At 47.3% G+C, this 13,658-nt stretch overlaps 1 protein-coding gene across 10 annotated transcripts in view; it reads right to left on the reverse strand.

Annotated features, from left to right (window-relative positions):
• The window catches only part of RERE (arginine-glutamic acid dipeptide repeats), a 449,440-nt gene that overhangs the window by 67,689 nt on the left and 368,093 nt on the right, over nucleotides 1-13,658 (reverse strand). For 7 of the 10 annotated variants that reach the window (XM_044996656.1, XM_044996649.1, XM_044996652.1 and 4 more), the window contains 8 exons: nucleotides 11,924-12,086; nucleotides 10,895-10,987; nucleotides 9,909-10,108; nucleotides 8,343-8,504; nucleotides 6,144-6,257; nucleotides 3,862-5,243; nucleotides 2,686-2,938; nucleotides 397-1,120 (listed from right to left, as the gene is read on the reverse strand). In XM_044996656.1, the coding sequence (XP_044852591.1) occupies nucleotides 397-1,120; nucleotides 2,686-2,938; nucleotides 3,862-5,243; nucleotides 6,144-6,257; nucleotides 8,343-8,504; nucleotides 9,909-10,108; nucleotides 10,895-10,987; nucleotides 11,924-12,086 (3,091 nt within the window). The remainder of the gene's footprint in view (nucleotides 1-396; nucleotides 1,121-2,685; nucleotides 2,939-3,861; nucleotides 5,244-6,143; nucleotides 6,258-8,342; nucleotides 8,505-9,908; nucleotides 10,109-10,894; nucleotides 10,988-11,923; nucleotides 12,087-13,658) is intronic. The other 3 variants (XM_044996655.1, XM_044996658.1, XM_044996657.1) reach the window with 3 other exon arrangements.

Genomic DNA, 13,658 nt, shown 5'->3' on the forward strand with positions numbered 1-13,658 from the left:
GGGGGAAGAAAATTGAGGGGCAACCTGAGAGTCTTCCAGTATGTTAAGGAATATGATAAAGAGGATTAGGGCCAGCTGTTTCCCATGTCCACTGAAGGTAGGATAAGAAGTAATGGGCTTCATCTGGAGAAAAGAAAATTTAGGTTCGATATTAGGAAAACTTTAACTTTAAAGCTCTGGAATGGGCTTCTAAGGCAGGTTAGGGAATCCACATCATTGGAGGTTTTTAAGAACCCCCTGTCAGGGATGGTTTAGGTTTAGCAGTGCAGGGGGTTGGGTTGGGCTGCACTGGACGACCTCTCGAGATTCCTTCCAGCTCTACGTTTCTAGGATCTTACAAGAGCAGCAGGGGTCAGCATCCCTGAGGAAGAGCTCTGGCTCGCTCCCTTGGCTCACCTTGATGTAGCGGGTCCTGCTGATGGAGGTGTAGATGCGAATGTATATGTGAATGTTGGTGATGGTGAGGCGTCACGTTGAACATCTGGAGCCGTGCCAGTGGGTCATTGGTGAGCGACGCCATCCGCTCGGCGTGTATTCTTTCTGCGGCCAGTCTATCGGGGTAGCTCATTTCAGGCCGTAACTGGGGGCCTGCCAGTGCAAGCCTCTCCCTTTCAAGGGGGTTCAAACCCGGGTGGAAGGAAGCAAATGGATGGGGTCCAGCTGTTGGGGGTATAGTCAGTGCGCCGTGCCTGGCAAAATGCTCCATGGGGTTGGTAGCTGGGTGCAGTGCATCGAGTTCGGGTGGTTTCACCTCAAAGCCTGGTTTCATCCTCTCTCGCAACTCCCTTTCCCTGATCTCGCGCTCCCGGAGCTCGCGCTCCCGGAGCTCGCGCTCCCGGATGGTGGGGTCCACATTATAGAGGCCGGGCATGTGGTAGGCCAGGAGAGGATCGGTGGGGTTCAGGGGAACAAAGAATGGGTGGTTGCGGTTTGTGGGTGACATCACGTGAGGACGGGCGTACTCGCTGAGAGTCCGTAACGCAGGCGTGTCTGGACCTATGTAAGGTGGAACAGCGGCGATGGTTGTGGGTGGAGGTTCGAATGAAGGTCTCATGTGAGTTGGTCCAGTGAGCTGGGGCTCCCCAAGGCGACCTTCATGAGAGGAGCTGGACACTTTCTGCTGCGGAGAATGGGGGGAGAGAAGGGGAGAGGTTTTATTCCAAACAAACAAATTTGGCTGAAAAAATTGCAGGCACATTCTCCCTTTCGCTGCAGCTCAGTACAGGAATAATCCTACACCCCCGCCCATGACACCTAGACTATGCCTAGTGCAAGGCGTTCTCTTGTGGTGTGGGGAAGAACCTGATTCTCCCCTCCCCTGCAGGCCACCAAGCTCTGCACCTCAAAGCTCTAACAGCTGCAGCACTTGCACCCACCCCAAGCTGGGGAATAGCTGCTGGGAACGTGTAGCCACGGACCCACAGCTGTCTCCCAAAAGCCTTCCCCCACGTGTGCTAGGATTGAGCAAGCCCCTGGAGAGCAAGGCTGCACAGCATGGTGGTGGTGGGGGGAACCCCTCATCTCCTGCACAGGGTCTCAGCATCCTGCCCCTGCCGCCTGTGCAGAGGCAACAACAGTTCTGGGAGGGCAGAGGCGGGATTCACCCCCGTGTAATTATCCAAGGAAACCTGTCTCCAAACACAGTTCTTGGGTTAAAATCAAGTTTAGTATCAGCTTCAAAGTCAGATATATCTGCTATTGGTGGTGGTGGTTGGGGGAGAGAGGGAGGAATGGGAGACGGACGACGACCGCGGACTACTTTCTGCCCTTCCAGGTGCAGGGACTGGATGGCTGTAGGTATCTTCCACTGCTAACTACTACAACCCGCCCTTAGAAAGGTGCACAAGCCTGCTAAAAAACCAGACTCTAGTGTGTTTTTTTTCCAATTAAAACAACAAGGCATTATCACTGCATGATGACCGGTCTCCCTGCCCTCGATTATCTCTGCCCACACCACAGGGGCTTTGTTTTTTAACTCAAAGTAAAATGAAAAAACAAAATAAACAAAACAAAAAACAAAACTCAGAAATTAGCTTAAACGTTTGAATTATACGCAGCTGAGAAAAATGAGGTATTCTTACGTCAAACACACTTCAAGGGGACTAACTTCAGAGGTACACTGCCTTCACCCTACTACCCCTTTCAGGGAGCTCCCCTAAATGGTGCATCAGGCAACAGGCAAGGGATATGCCATGGACGCTCAGGCATTCTGTGCCAGCAGCACAAGGGGAACCAACAGAATTCGCCAACAGCCAGTGGGTATTTACTGTTCCTTAGCATTTAGGTATCACTTTTCATCTTGAAAGTGTTTGGTAGATACTGGGCCCAATTCAGCCCCCCGACAGCCCTGGCTTCTCTCAGTACAATAGGGGCTGCAGACCCACCAGGAGAAGACGTGCAGTACAGTAACCTGCCTACAACCCCCTGTTCCACTATGGGGGAGCCCAGACTCAAGTGGGTGGGGCCAGTGCAGAAAGGGATGGGCACAAGCCAGCTGGATGCGCCAATGGCATGCTCACAACCCAAAACATTTGCTTGCACCCACCCTCCAATGTCCTGTGCTTCACATGCACCCGACTGCCCCCTCCATGCCATGCTTGTGCCTGCAATAGCCACTCTAATGGAGGTTTGCAAATGTATCCCCAAATATTTTACAGTCATGGTTTAATACAGATCCTAACGTACCCATCCTGCACGGCAGACCGATAAACCTACCGCCGCTCTTTCTGCTTCTCTTTCGCGCTCCCGCTCTCTCTCCCTCTCTTTCTCCTTCTCTTTCTCCCTCTCCCTCTCTTCTCTTGCTTTCTGCTCTGCCTCCCGCTTGGCCTTCTCGATTGCCTCCTCTCTCTTCTTGGCCAGTTTGGATCCTGCCAGAGGCATGAAGTACAGGTCTGTCCTTGCGCATGAGTTGTAGCCACGATCCAGGTGCTTATAGAACCTGAGAGAGAAAACAGAATTTAGGCCTGGGAAAGACCGCGAGTCTGTGATTTGACAGCCTCACATCAAAGGGGAATTACACAACACTTCGGATTTACATTACCAGCTGCTTCCCTGAAAGCCCAGAAAGGAACTAACTTTACTGTGTGTAAAGACAGACTAGCCTTCTAGCAGGAACCTCTCACTGATGGTACCTGCAGTATCAGTCTGAATACTATGGCTGACACTGGGCTGGATAAGGGTTTTTCATTCTCTGAAAAACGGCGACAGAGTGAGGGGAGATTTCCAAAGGCACAAGTGGGAGATACATACCCAGCACCCGTGGTGCCCAACTGACCTTTGGAAAATCTGCCCCATAAGCTTCATCCAGGCAACTGAAATAACCATGTTTTTCAACACAAAAATAGGCTGCATGTTGGAGACTGAATATTAGGGGGCAGTGTAAAAAAACACCTGTAGAAAAATAAACCAGGGATTCTGTACTGTATCAGGAGAGCAGTAAGCTTTGGGGGAGACCGTGCATAATTCCAGGGTTCCTGCCATACAATTCACAGGACCCTGCTGCAAGTTTTAGGGGGATTTGTGTGGGTGGGGGGGGAGCGCTCAGGGTCTTACCTACAATGTGATTTAATACTTGAATGTCAGGTTAGGGAGACTATGCTAGTAACAACTCTATTCCAATATGAGCAGTGCTAGCAGACTTTCAGAGAGTGTGGACAGGCTCTTAGACAACCATTCTATTGCCAAAGAGGCCAGCAAACAGAGGCTGCAGTACAGCAAATTCCCAATTCCGAGACTGTGGGTATCAAGGCTGTAATACTCAATCCCTGCTGGCCCAGCCAGCAAGCAAGCGGTGAAACTCTTAACGCAGCTCTGTGGAACGGCAGAGCACAGCATGAAGAATCTGCCAACGCCCTCCATTACCTGGCTGATTGACTGGCATGACTCGGTGTGTCGACCACAGTAGGTTCAGGCGATGGGCTTCTGGGTGGGGGAGGTGGGCTTTCTGGTTCCTCTGCCTCATCGGGAGCCTCCTCTTTGATCTGGATAGGCGGTATTGCGCAGGACGTCACCACTGGAACGTTTCCACTGGAAGCCGCAGAGGTGGCGACAGATGTCTGAGATGGGACGCCAGGCACGGAAGGTGGCGTGGAAGTGGAGGGGCAGGATGGAGGAGTGATGGAAGGTGGGCCCCCAGGGACAAATGGATGCTGAGAAAAGGGTGCCTGGGAGGATACCTGATGGAGACTGGCTGGGGGGTGGCTCGCTGCCGGTGGAAGACTTTGACTCTGAGTCAGGACTGGAGGCTGGGCTGGAGAAGACTGCAGTGGCTGACTCTGAGGCATCAGCTGCAAGGGAGGAGGGTGCGCAGAAGGAGGGTGATGGGTGGAAAGGGAGCTCAGAGGTTTCAGAGCAGGTGGTGGCGGCAGGTTGGAATTCATGGAGAACGGAGACGGCCCGGAGAGGTGGGGAGGGTGCTTGTGGGACTGGGGAGTGGGAAGCTGAGGGATCGGGGTAGTAGGAGGGGGTTTGATGTGAGGCATGGCCATGGGTGCTGGAGGCAGGGGCTGCTCCCGAGGGGGCTGAGCTTGCTGCAGTGGAGCCTGCGCTTGCAGGGCAGGCTGCACTGCTTGAACCTGCAGAGCAGCATGAGGGTGAGAAGCAGCCTGTGTCTGAAGGGGAACCTGAGACTGAGAAGGCTGTGAGGGAAGAGGGAAAGGCTGAGGAGGTACCGGATGAGGCAGGAGAGGCTGGGCCTGCAGGTTATGAGGGACAGGCTGGACCTGGCCATGAAGCGGAGGCTGTGAATGTGGCTGCGACGAGGCAGGACCCTGGGGTTGACTCTGAGACACCGTCAAAGGCTGTAGCGGCGGGTGTGGTGAAGGGAGTCTCTGAGGGTGCAAAGCAGGGGCCTGCTGTATGTGCGAGTGAGGTGGCGGCGGCGCTGGGGGCTGGCTGGGAGGCTGAGACACTGATGGTGAAACCTGCAGGGGAGCTGTAGGGGTGCTTGATGCTGCTGGTATGGGTGTTGGTAACTGTGTTGATACGGGCGGGGTAGAAGGTGGAGCCTGGGCAGGGACATTCTGTGCCTGGAGCACTTGAGGTTGCGCCTGTAGCATCTGCTGCTGAGCAGATGAATCTGAGTCACTCTCATTGTCCTGGGGGCTGGGGATACTGGGTGACGTGCTTCGGTTGTCCTGGTCAATGTCCTTTGGATCGCTGCTCCCGTCGTCATTGACGCTGCGACTATCCGAGCTCTCGCCTTCGCCCTCGCCCTCCGAGGGAGAGTTTGGCCTGCTGATCTCCTGTTGAGATGGGGGGAAAGGTCTCCTTATAATCACTGACGTGGCTAAGGAGAGCTACCCGCTCCCATTGGTATTGCCAGTGTAACCCCAGACACCCGTTTATATGCTACACTACTGCACAGCCACCCCATAGCCCTCACTGTAAATAACCCCTGTGCCAGCATACAGCATAGAGGAGTGAGGGCTAGAAAATCCCAGATCCAATGCTATGGGGTGAACCTGGCCAATTACAAATGGACTAAGAATATCATGCATTAAATATACAAAATTCAGGGACTCGCAGACTTTTAACTGGTTTCCTAGAACTTTTTGTTCAACTGCATTCCCCACAATTAAATTTCTATTTAAAACACAAGGCCTGAGAGTGACTTCAGATACATTACGCTCTTTTAGGGTTCCTGTGGCCAAGGACTCATGTTAATTTTAGACCTATCTAAAGAGGGCTCTCGCTTTGCTAATTTAGTATCATTTGGGTTCCTTCTAACTTGTTGCTGAGAGGTACAGGAAAGAGAAAAAACAGACACTGAAATAAAATTTGGACACAGGTTAACAAAAAGAAAAAAGCTAAAATCAGAGTGTGCTAAGATCCTGGAGATACTAATGTGAAAAAAGAAGACGCCTGGGCGTCAGTCCCTACCCACGTCCTTCCCTTCCTCTCCCTGCAGAAGGAATGCATTAAGAAGGGTTGCTTTCCAGCCACAGATTAAATTACAATTTGCTGTTCTGGCACTTTGGAAGCTCTTTAAATCAATGTTGCGTTTCTGGTTTGTTGTTGGGTTTGGATTTTAGATTCTCTCTATTCTGTGGGGAGATGGCGGTGGCCAATTTTAGCCACCAGTGGAGTGCACACCCTGTTCAGAAGGGTACAGGCAGGACTGCTGCTCTGCCACAGGGACTCACTTGAGTTTTGGATTTTTTGGCAGTGGTTCTCTCTGGTTCGTCTGTGTCAGATGCTGTCTTTTCCCGCTGGCGCTTGGAACTCTTGAGAGGAGAAGATGCCTCTTCTTTTATCTTCTGCCACAAAAGAACAGACAGGAACAGTTTATTAGGGAAGTTAAAGCGACGCTAAATGGAGCACTTACTCACACTGGGAGGCTTCATACTGATGCTAACAACCCAGGAAAGTTCCTATGGAGGCGGAAAGCTGATCAGAGGTTGATTCAGTCAGTATTTAATGATAATTCAATATGTCTCTTCCCTCGTTTGAAGGGGAGGACAGGGATCTGCGTTCTGGAGCTGCTGAGGCATTTCCCCATCTGGTAGGAGCTGTTCCCCATAGGCTTTCACATGTCCAAATTTAACTGGGGGCACAGAATGGAGCGACAGTTCTGCCTCGGAGGACAGCAAGCTGGGAGGCAGCTTGCAAGTCATTCCCTCACAGCATCCCTTACACAGCCGAGTGGGAGTAAGTGGACAACCTGAACAGAAACCTTATCACGACATTATTATTTTAAACTCAGATTTCTAAACAGGAATATATTTAAAAGGGAAAGTGCTGGTCCTACCCCTTTGACCTATATCAAGGTCCAAATGCCATAAGAAGTCCCATACAATTTGCCAGACTGGATCAGACCAAAAGTCTGTCTAATCCGATATCCTATGTCTGACAGTGGCCAGCACCAGAAGCTTCAGAGGAAGGTGCAAGTACTCTGCAGCAGGGAGATGTGGGATAATCTGTACCCGCATGAGACTGGCTGAAGCCCTGAAATGTGAAGTTTTATATCCCTTCCAACACTGTTTATTAATACGAGCTGTAACATTCAATATTCTTGTTATCCAAATAAATGTTTGATCTCTCAGAATCTGGCTAAGTTCTCAGTCTTGATATCATATGGCAATGAGTTCCACAGTCTGATTACCATGTATGAAAAATATTTATCAGTTTTCAACCTGTCACTTTTAAAATTTAATTTCACTCACTGTCCCCCTAGTTTGTGTGTTATGAGGCAAGAACAGGCGTTCCTGATCCTACCCTCTCTAGACTATTAGTTATGTTATATACTTGTATCATGTCCTCTCTCATTTGTCTCCTTTCTAAATCACAATCTTTCAGTCTCTCTCCAGCAGAGGTTTTTTCTATGTCACTAATCATTCCTGTCAGCCTTCTCTGAATTCCTTCTAATTCCACAGTATCCTTTTGAGATAGGATGATATTTCAGATGAGGAAGTATTATTGATTTATATAATGGCATTATATTTATTGTATGATTCTACATCCCACTCCTCATGTCTCATAACACTGTTTGTTTGCTGATTGCAGGTATACATTGAGCAGAGATCTTGGATGTACTGTCTAAATTACTGCCCAAGTCCCTTTTCTGAGTTGACACGGTTAATTAAGAACTCTAAGGTGTACGACTACTTCAGAGTCTCCCTCCAACATACATTATTTTGCATTTATCAACACTGAATTTCAGCTATCGTGCTGCTCATTCACCTAGCGTGGTTAGTCCCTTTGAAGTTCCTCTTGACTAATTTTGTGCTGCCTGCAAATTTTGCCACCTTTCCCCCTCACCCACTTTTCCAGACTATAGATAAATACGGTAATCATCACCAGTCCTAGCATGAACCTGAAGACAACCTGCTGTTAACCTTCTGCCATGATGAAAACTAACCACTTATTCCTTCTGTGTCCTGTCTCTTTGCCAGTTTTCGGTTCATCACAATGCGGTGCTCTTTGCCCCAGGACTTCTTGGTTTCTTTAGTAATTTCTTGTGAGGGTCTCTGTGCTTATTGAAAGTCTAACATGTCAGGTGTGTGGGTATGGGTGTGCTTTCAGAATAACAGTACCAGAGGATGTCTAAGGCGTTGGCCATTCACTTCTTTAGTATATAAAGAGTGTGTGTTTATTAAAAAAAATCTGCTCATCACCAGCATGTGTCCGCCTGTACGTACAGAACAGCTCTGATCACTGTCACCACGACTAGCAACATCTACTCTCAGGTCCAAATCCCAGGCCTTCTGTACATGCAGGAAAGCAAAAATCCCCCAGGTCAAACCTAGGTCTCTGGCCTGCTCCAAGCTCCTAAACTGAACTCACTGACCTAAAACCAGCCCCGATCCTGAACCAAGGACAACAAATCTCAAGCAGCTTTTTACCTTGGTGGACTTCTTCACAGAATCTGCTTTGCTGTCATTACTGGAGGTACTAGCAGCACTGGGAGAGTTGCGGCCACTGGATCTGATGTCTTCGTTGGTGGGTGAGGCTCTACCATCGGGGCTGGCTGGCTGCTTTTTACGACCACTACGTAGTGTAGACATCTATCAATTTAATACAAATAAAAAGCATATAAATAAACCAGCATTTTCCCAAATCTTTTGCTTTATCCCCAAGTTACTGCAAGGCTGCACGCTCCAGCTCAGTGCCTGAGAAATGAAAAACCAAGAGCGTTACATGTTTTTACAATCTGTCCTGGAAGGCTCATTTGGGTTTAAAATGAAAGGAGGCAAATCCTTAACTTGTCTATACAAAATCATGAAGTGCTGCTTATTTTATTAAGTAGTGTCTGCTTGAAATGAGAACATTAGAAAGATGTTCCTACAGCTGCTGTTCACATGCTAGGCATCTCTTTCTAAGGGGGAGGGAAACCTCCCCGCCCCCAATGTTCCATCTTAAAAAAAAAAAAAATCTGCTGTCATAAACCAAGACGGATATGAGAGTGACCTAGAGAGATAAGGCATTCGGGCAGCCCAGAGCAGTTCCTAAAGCCACTAACAGCTTCAATGTGTTTCTGCTAGGCAATCAGAATCACAGTAGATTTTGTAGCAATAATTAATGCCATTTCATCTGTTCCCTCCTAATTTAGCAGCTGTTTGGATGACTGGCTACCATAAAAATAATGAAGCCAACGTGAGCTGACAGCGCAACCTGACAAGGTATTTGGCAGCAACGACAACATTAACATGCCCAGAAAGGTGAAGGGGGGAGGCTAGTGAAAAAAGAATGCTGTTACTGTCTGACAGTCCCAGTCAATCAAGGTTTATGGATGGCCAGCCCCAAACAAGCTGAAGTTTCCCCTCCAACCCTGTTGAGCAGTAAGTTCGCTCTCCACAAGTGACTCCACATCAGCATATTACTGTGGGTAAAGCCTTTGGGGACAGACTACCATACCTTTATGTCCAAGACTATGATTATTTTATATTTAGACAATGAGATTTTTAACTTCAGTGGTGTGGGGAAAACATTTGGTAAGCACAAAAAGAAGCAGCATTTAAACTTTTAAAATTCTTCCTTTAAAATGTGTCCCATGATTACCGCTGAAGGAACCCAACAAGCAGGAAGACAGGTACCAGTGTGAATTCTGCTGCATATTCTGGCCATTTACCTTCTTTGATGATGGCAAGCTACCTTCACCCATTCAACAAAAAAGAAGGGTGTGTGTTTGGGACATTAAATATACACCAAGTTTGACTACAACTCTCCAAGGGGAGCTAGCTCGGGCCAATTTTTCAAAAAGACCTCCAAAATTCTGCACACATGCAACTGCATTTGTGACTACAAATATGGCAGGCATGCCCAAAAGCAGATTGGCAGGGAAGAGATTGTAAGTGCAGTTTTAGAAGCCTATTTGCAAATACGACTCTCTACGTTCAGAACTTTCCAACCTGCACCTTTCCCTCAGGGAGGAGCCTGAATGCACAGGTAATGAAGAGGGATGGGCCTACCGAGCCTCGACTCCGCCTCGTCCTCATGCTATGCTTTCCGCTGAGTCCATCATCTTCCTCTTTGACAGGCTTAAACATAAAGGGCGGAGGGTCCACTGGTTTCTCGATGGGCGGGAGCTCTCCGTACTTCTTGAAGTGGATGCGGCAGTCAGTGCACAGCAAGATGTTTTCGCGACCGCCGTGGTGCCAGTCCTTGGAGGCTTTTGTTGGAAAAGGGATGGGGTTGGAAATATACAATCTATTAGATACAGAACACGTACACTTTGCATTTAATACAAATTGGAAGACTACCAGCCTTTACTGGTGACTAAGCCTAAGATTTCTCTGGAAATCATTGCCTGTTCCAGGGTGACTTCATGTTTAAGTTAACATTTACCATCCTTCAATTACAGACTATTTCTTTAATTAAATAGACACCTGCTGCTTTGAAAAATAATAAAAGAAAAATAAAAAGACTCTTCTGCAGCATTTGGGGAGTCTGTTAGGCAGCTATTCTTTCTTCAAGGTCTTGGTTTCTAAAAGTTAAATGCGTCATGAACATTTCATCTCTCTCTTCCCTTACTTACCTCCGGGCTCTCAGCATGCACTCTATGCATATGCACAAGCATCAGAGGGCTTTCAGGAGTACTTAAAGGAGTGAAGCTGATGCAGAAAAGCCTTGATGCGTCATGAACATGTGTTATGTATCTTGACAGTCACAGTCAAATATTGATTTGCTATGCAGTAAATGGATTATATAAGGGACTCTGTTTAGACATGTATGCATTACTGCTTAAATGTCTAACTTCCAGGATCCTCTCCCATCACTGTAATACTAATTTGCAATGGTAAATCATGATTAACTGTCTGCTAGAATGGTGCATATTTTGGCTGATCCATCATTATGTTTTTAGAATCGCTATACAGGCATGAGAACTGCTCTTGCTTGGATGAAGCTGTGTTGAACAGGCTCTAGCACAAGGCAAAGAGATACATCAAGTGCATACTGGTAGTGAAGCAGTGACGACAGGCGTAACCCTTCAGTTCCTGTTCACTGTCCTCGCTGTCAAAATCATCTTCGCTGGCTGAGCTCAAGTCCACTGAGTAAGCAAAGAAAAGAAGGAAAAGGAAAAATTAGAAGAGACTTTTATTTTGCACTAGTTGACTGAATAACCATTTATGGTATAATGCGTACAGCCATATTGACATCAGTGATGCCATAACACTTAGTGATGTGCTAGACGGCACCGGGCTCTGTAATTATTCTTTGAGCCAAAAGCACCTGAACAATCAAGATCACGGTGCTTCTAAGGCCACGTCTATACATACAGTGCTGCAGCAGCATGGCTGGACTGATAAACCTGCAGCACCTGTCTGGTGAAGACGCTCGATGCCGACGGGAGAGCTCTTCTGTTGGCATAATAAAACCACCCCTGAGAGCGGCAGAAGCTCTGTTGCCAGGAGAAACTCTCCCACCAACAGCGCTTGTGTGCACAGTGCTACGTCGGTGTAATTTATGTCGCTCCGGGAGGTGGTTTTTCACACCAAGGAGCGATGTAAGTTATGCCGACACAGAGTGTAGCGTGCACATAGCCTTAGATTTGTGAAGCTATACCAATACTGACTATAACGTGGCATGAGTTGTAAAGAGCAGAAAGTATGGTCATGAAACACTGTTTGCAGAGGAAAGTTTGCTTTATTTCTCGCCTTTTCTAAGCGCTGTTCCTAGAATAATCCCAGGGAAAATGCAACACACACAAGCAACTATAACAAACAGGGAAATTCAGAGCCTAGTCAAAGTCTCCATCCTTACACTGGGCTTCTGTGCCTAAGCACTGCATTGCACATGGTACAAAACATCCCTTGCTGATCACAGACACCTGCTATCCTCAGGCATAATGGTGTGGGAACAGGAGAAGCCAAGAGCCTGAACTCCATTTTCTTGCTTTATTCAGCTGAAGGCAGACAGCCACTACATTACTGCAGTTCTGTGCATCTAAACAAAGATAAACGCGCGGCTTTTCGCTTCCACTTACAGAATTCGCTAGAGGGTGGCCTGGAGGGAGTGTTGACTGGAGTGGAAGCAGTTCGAGTCTTAATTCTCCGAAACACGGCCTGCCTTCGATGCCTGCGGTGGGCTCGGGAACTTGCTGCTTCAGGGGTTTTCTTCCAATAGTAATAGAAAGTGATGAGTTCTCCCTGTAAACACAGAAGGAATATGTTAGAGGGGCACGCACAGCTGACTTCTCAGCCCTTTTCTCTCGCCCTCTCACGCGCGCGCACACACACACAAAATAAAAAGCCTAAGGGTATATTTTCAGCCAGACAAATTCCCTTGGATAGAAGAGAAAGATATTTTTCTGGGGAAGCAAATTTCAAAGAACTTAATTTTTTTAAATTATAGTAGTTGGGTGGGAAGTCTCCAGCCACCACTTTCATACTGCAGGAAGTGCGGGTGTTGGTGCTTCAGCAGGGGGCGCTCTTTACTTTCAGTCAGCAGTATATCAATACCTCTGCAAAGAGTTAGTAGGCACTGTACTGCTAGAGGTACCAGCTCTCCAATGAGTTGTAAAACCCATGCCCTGGCTAAAGATGGTCTTTAAGGAACCCCAGCACTTTCAGTGAGAGTGGGATCAGTTCAAATAGATGATACCATGCCCGTCTTAATACGCCCCATGCATTAAATACACTCCTGTTTGAAAAGCTGAATGTTAGAATAAAAACATGATTGAGAATAAGCGGAAACCGTATTATTCAACCACATTAAAGCAAAGCAAACCAAACTTTAATCTGAATATATATCCCCACATCAAAGTTAATTAGGCAGGTAAAAGAGCACACCCAGGGAAGCTAGTGATAATTCCATAGCATAATGAATCCGGCTTACATCCAAAAACCTAGAGCAGATGACATTCAAACTAGTGGATGAGATGCCGAGCTAAAGAACAGCATGTGGTTTTAATCTCCATTCTTTTACTCTGAAACCCACATCATGTCCTGGTCTCAGAGTGGTAGCTGTGTTAGTGTATCAGCAAAAAAGAACGAAGAGTACATTTCCTGGCAACTTGTCTGCCTCTAAGGTAAAAGGTGGTGTTTCTTTCAAGTTGCCAGAGAAACGGAGAAGTTCTAACTAGTCCCTTGAAAATCAACATCAGAACAAACATGCCTAAACTGCCCACAAAAAATGGTCTCTTTGAACTGCCTTATATGTGATTTAATCACGTAACCTCAGCCTGCTCTCTCTCTCTCTCTCAGGGTCAAATCCTGCACTCTTTACTCTGCGTAGATCACTTGAGTTAACTCTGTACTAAAGATGCCTTCCTCAGTGAAAACTTCCAATGGCCTAGAACAAGCAGTAACAGCATAATCTGTGTGTACAGCATTGCAAACAGTGACAAGAGGTATGGAGGATCCTATTCAAAAAGTTACAGATACTCCCCGACTTACGCAAGTGTTCCGTTCCAGAACGCCTTGCGTAACTCGGGAACGTATACCCGACCATTATGAAAACCAAAACAACAAAAAACAACACCCCCCCCAACCAAACCAAAACAAAAAATACTTATAGCTTACACAACTTTTTCCATAAGTGCGGATTTGCGTAACCCGGGGAGCGCCTATCTGACACCACTTAAGGATTTTAAAGATGCCTAACTTAAAATAGAGAACTCTGGATGAAGTACACAACCACAATTTTGATTTTGGATAGCAGACAGAACGGATGTATTTTTATGCACTGATAGTGAGTGCGATTGATGCAGATCTACCAAC

Source organism: Mauremys mutica, chromosome 21 (assembly GCF_020497125.1).
Source record: "Mauremys mutica isolate MM-2020 ecotype Southern chromosome 21, ASM2049712v1, whole genome shotgun sequence".
Taxonomy (NCBI): Eukaryota; Metazoa; Chordata; order Testudines; family Geoemydidae; genus Mauremys; species Mauremys mutica.